This window comes from Priapulus caudatus, unplaced genomic scaffold (assembly GCF_000485595.1).
Source record: "Priapulus caudatus unplaced genomic scaffold, Priapulus_caudatus-5.0.1 Scaffold789, whole genome shotgun sequence".
Lineage (NCBI taxonomy): Eukaryota > Metazoa > Priapulida > Priapulimorpha > Priapulimorphida > Priapulidae > Priapulus > Priapulus caudatus.
In genome coordinates this window covers 131,534-136,614 of record NW_014577850.1, presented here as the reverse complement: position 1 = coordinate 136,614, position 5,081 = coordinate 131,534, and the positions used below count along the sequence as shown (strand labels likewise).

The following is a 5,081-nucleotide window of genomic DNA, read 5'->3' as shown; positions in this document are numbered from 1 at the left end:
ACCACTACCACTACCACTACCACTACCACTACCACTACTACAAATACTGCCTCCATCACGAACCTACGCGCGACCCCCGCAGCGCCCCCTACCTGGGATTCCGCGACCCTTGTACGTGTGTGCGACGACGGCGGTCGGCTTGCCCTTGACAGTCTTCGCCTCGTTGAAGGCGTTCTGCAGAGCGACGACATCGTGTCCGTCGACGACGATCGTGTGGAAGCTGCAAGATGCAAATACGCATCAGTGATGATGACCAAGGAGCTACATATAACAAGGAGAAGAAGCAGATTGGCTGTGTGCTTTTCGCCTCAAGGACGCCATCTATGGACCATAATCAGCTGAAACGGCTGTGCAGATCCGTCCCCCAGAGACAATAGATCACTAATCTGTTCTGGACCAATATGACCAAATATGGCAAATATTTGGGCCAGATATGGCGGCGCTTCCTCCCCTTGTTATAACTTATATGTAGCTCCTTGATGATGACTACACTGACCACTGCTACAAACACTGAGCACCACTACAGGAAGACACCAATCATTGCTACAGTGATACGATGACCACCACTACAGTGAGCCAGTGAGCAACGCTACTGTAAGGCAATGACCGCATCATCAATGATGACCACACTGACTACTGCTACCATGAGACACTGAGCACATTGCGACACTGAGCACCTCTGCAAGTTGCAAGCGCAAATACGCATTGATCATCATCGTTGATGGTGACCACCAACCACCTTTACCGACACCGACCACAGCTACATCGAACCTCACAATACACAAGGATGCACTGACCGATGACCCACCCACCCCCCACCCAGCCCGCTCCCCCGACGCCACCTGGCGATCACACGCACGCACCCGTAGCTTTCGACGCGCTTGCGGTAGAGCTCCATGTCGTGTCCGAACGCCGTCTCCTGGCTCTGTCCGAGGCGATTCACGTCGAAGACGGCGACAAGGTTGTCGAGCTTGTACTTGCTGCAGAAGGACATCGCCTCCCAGACGCTGCCCTCCGCCGTCTCGCCATCGCCCATGAGGCAGTAGACGCGGTAGCTGTAGTATACAGGTACACATAATATACAATCATATACATACAGCCCATGACAGAGGCAGGATGTGCATCAGTCGTTGCATGCAGACGAGCCATTGAGGTACGCGCGTACCCACGGACATCCCGTGTGTCGCCCAAACTTGAAAACGTAAAACGAAAACGTAAAAACAGTTTTGTTAGTATGTAATTAACGTGCAGACACCCCCACCCCCCATAACGCACCAACATGATACGCAACAATTCGCTACACAATATTACCGCATAACGCTTGGATGTCAGATGTGCATGACTTTATTAAGCTTTGCAATCGTCACTATCGCATTACAACGCAGGCAACTACGGAATCTGCAAACACCAACACAATCTAGATTCTATAGCGTGCCAGGCTCCTAGAACCAATGAAAAACATCATGATTTGCTGCCAACCTTTTTTCCCAGACGACCATAATCAATAATAGAACAAAACAATCAATCACCGGTATTAAACACCTACGCTGCCGCATACAGAACGTACATGCATTTAACATAATATTTTCTCTCGTACATACGCAATGCTTTCGGCTGCCGCTCGTACAACACCGGCTAACGACAAAAAAGAAAGGAATATCTGTCAATTAACATCTATCGGTTCAAATAAATTTCTGTATCACATGCCACTTAACGATAGCAATCCACAATGCTCCCTCAACGTTAAACGTGACTTTAATATACTATTACGCTACAGCAATGGAATAAGATGAACAGTTAACAATCAACACCAGAGGGCACCACCGCATCCTACTGCCAACACCAGAGGGCACCACATACTACCGCTGACACATCTACCTCGTCCACAGCATACAGGTGGAAGTGAACGACTGATGTGTAGTCACCCAGACTACAGCTGATATTGCTCTTAAACATAAACAAGCAGGAACTAGTCACTCATACTCCGCTGCCGAATCAAGCAACATCGAAGATCGACTAGTCAACTAGCCGTGGCTCAGCCTCTGCTATTGGTCCAAACAGGGCTAAACAGTAACTAGTCCTCCATCCTATGCTGCTATTGGTCCAAACAGGGCTAAACAGTAACTAGTCCCCCATCCTATGCTGCTATTGGTCCAAACAGGGCTAAACAGTAACTAGTCCCCCAGCCTATGCTGATATTGGTCTAAACAGAGCCAAACAATCACTAGTCCCCAGCCTATGCTGCTATTGGACGAGTCAGAGCGACGGCGACGGCCTGAGATCTGCTGCCTGCTAGTCGTGCCACGCCGCACGCCAGTACTGGAATGTAAGAATAGTGCCGCCCGCACTACACCGCCACCGCCGCCGCCACTACGTCGCGTTAAACAGTCGTTCGCTCCCACCCACTCGTTAGTACCCGCTCGCAACTCCAGGGGGAGGCACCCGACCATGAGACCCGCCGCGCGCACGCCGCTGCCGAACGTCAACAAAACAAGCGAACGACGCACGCGCCGGTCGACGCACCGCGCATTCGATCAACAAAACAAGCAAACGCCGCGCCCCCAAGGCGCGACAAAACCCGTGCGCGAGGCGGGCGAACGCCCCCCTCCGTCTGTCCGCCCCCGCAAAATCCCGCCACTCGGGGGCGCCGCCTACTTGAAGTTGTCGACGGCGGTGACGATGCACTTGGCGCTGATTCCGAACATGTCGAGGAGGACGGCGGGCGGGCCGCTGCGCGGGATGCGAGGCACGCACAGCTTGCGAACGCGCACGTCCATCTCGTCCGACATCGCCGAACACACCGCCTCGCCGAGGCCACCTGGCGGAGGAAAAACGAAAATGACGCCGTGAGACTAGCTTCTAGAGCGACAAGAGCTTGTGCGAAGAATCCGTGATTATTAACGTGTTATTATTATCAAGTTAATCTGATCGTAAAAATCATTAGTCATTTTTAAAGAGATATTAGAACGTATAACTCAACTGTGTAAATATTTAAATATTGACAAATTTATAAAAAGAGATATTAATAACAAATCTCCCATTAAAATCATTAAGTAACTTTTATTAAAAAAAGTACATTTTTATCAGAACATTTACCTAATATTATAAATATTACAAAAACTTTTAAAAAGAAATAATGAAGACAAATTTAATAGTTATTCCGCTAACAATCACCCCCAAATCGTCGCCAATGCAATCCCACGACGCTAACCACTCCCCAACAACCCTACACACATACCTTCCGGGTAGTGGTCCTCGACGGTCAGGATCTTTCCGCCAGTCTCGCGAGCGCACGCGAGGATGGTGGCGGCATCTAGCGGCTTGACGGTGAACGGGTCGACGATTCGGATGTTGATGCCGCGGGCGGCGAGCGTGTCGGCGGCCTTCATCGCCTCGTGAAGCGTCACACCTGCACCGATCACCGTCACCGCGTCCGAGTCAGACTTACGCACAACCTGCGCAGAGAGGACGACGACGTCACCGAGGAAAGCGAACGACAATCATCACCACACACCTGAGCAGCCAAACTCAGCTGTGCAGTCAACCAGACAGTAGTGCAGGAGAGAGGAAGAGAGAGAGAGCAAGAGAGAGAGAGAGAGGGAGAGAGAGAGAGAGAGAGAGAGAGAGCGAGAGAGAGAGAGAGAGAGAGAGAGAGAGAGAGAGAGAGAGAGAGTGAGAGAGGGGAGCGAGAGAGAGAAGATGCGGACCACCTGCACAGAGAGCGACGAAGCGGTGACGATCTAGCTAGTCGCGCCTTCAGTGGTATGGACCATGGTGAGAGCGGTCGACGATTGAACGATGACGGTGAACGGTAAAGAGGTGATTAGGTTGGACGGTGCTTAGCACGGGCAGAATGGAATTCGGTGAATGAAGTGCACAGAGGACGAAGAGATGACGATGAGGGAAGCAAACGACAATAGCGGCTCGAACGGCAACTATATCCACACCTGAGCAGCCAAACTCGTTAACCTAACCCACTCCACAATTTATCACACCTCGAAATGTAAAATTTCCAAACCAAAAACAACCTACACGATCTCTGCACCACCGCCGTGCCGTCGCTACGCGCACGCTCTCTTGTTCTCACCTTCGCCTGGCCGGGCTTGAACGTCTCGTTGTTCGAGTAGATGACGGGGTTGGCTGGGCGGCTGGAGCGGATGAAGCAGACGCCGCGCAGGTTTGCGCTCAGCTCCACCGCGCGCTCCGTAGACACGCCGTCCGACGGATAAAAGACGGTGGCGCCGGGGATCGCGCGAAACATCGCCATGTCCTCCAGCGCCATCTGCGACGGCCCGTCCTCGCCTGAAACAAATTATTAAAGGCAGACGTGAAAGCATGGAGACCTCTAGTGGCCTCGAGCGGCGACCTCTAGTGGTCGCGGACAGCGGCTTCTAGTGGCTGAGGGTAGAAATCTCTAATAGCCATGGGCAGCGACCTCTAGTGGCCGCAGGATGTGACCTTTAGTGGCGATGAGCTGCAACCCCTAGTGACCGCGAGTGGTGACCTCTTGTGACTTAAAATGCAACTTCTATTGACCTCTACTGACCGCAGGGAGCGACCTCTACCAGAAACTACTCAAAAACAACCCACACGCGCAAGAAACCCCCCCAATAACACCGTTCAGCCCCGAAGAAACAGCTTCGAACACCGATCAAAGAGTGACGGCGCCATCTGGTGGCGGCGACAGCGCTCACCGATCGAGCATCCGACGTGCGAGCCGCAGAAGTTGACGTTTGTCTGCGAGATGGCGCCCATGCGGATCTGGTCGTAGGCTCGCGCGAAGAACGCTGCGAACGTGCTGACGTAGGGCACCGTGCGCCCGCGCGTTCCGCAGCCGATCGCCACGCCAACGAGGTTCTGCTCAGCAATGTAGCACTCGATGAAACGCTCCTACATGGGAGAGAGAGATTTATTATAGATTTTAAAATCATATTACTTAATTAACTAATTATGATCGCGATGAGGTTCTGCTCCGCAATGTAGCACTCGATGAGACGCTCCTCCACTTCATAGTCAGAGATTCAGAGATAGAGAGAGAGAGAGAGGGAGAGAGAGAGAGAGGGAGAGAGGGAGAGAGGGAG

General features: G+C 52.2%; 2 protein-coding genes across 2 annotated transcripts in view; both read right to left on the bottom strand.

Annotated features, from left to right (window-relative positions):
- The window catches only part of LOC106813542 (transketolase-like protein 2), a 1,484-nt gene extending 168 nt beyond the window's left edge, over positions 1-1,316 (bottom strand). The window contains exons 1-3 of the mRNA XM_014817704.1: positions 1,312-1,316; positions 864-1,055; positions 93-220 (exon numbers count right to left, since the gene is read on the bottom strand). Coding sequence (XP_014673190.1) covers positions 93-220; positions 864-1,055; positions 1,312-1,316 — 325 coding nt within the window. The remainder of the gene's footprint in view (positions 1-92; positions 221-863; positions 1,056-1,311) is intronic.
- Positions 1,317-1,326: 10 nt separating this feature from the next.
- The window catches only part of LOC106813541 (transketolase-like), a 22,091-nt gene continuing 18,336 nt past the window's right edge, over positions 1,327-5,081 (bottom strand). Inside the window, exons 8-11 of the mRNA XM_014817703.1 lie at positions 4,695-4,890; positions 4,088-4,302; positions 3,239-3,455; positions 1,327-2,818 (exon numbers count right to left, since the gene is read on the bottom strand). Of these exons, the coding sequence (XP_014673189.1) occupies positions 2,652-2,818; positions 3,239-3,455; positions 4,088-4,302; positions 4,695-4,890 (795 nt within the window). The 3' untranslated portion in view covers positions 1,327-2,651. The remainder of the gene's footprint in view (positions 2,819-3,238; positions 3,456-4,087; positions 4,303-4,694; positions 4,891-5,081) is intronic.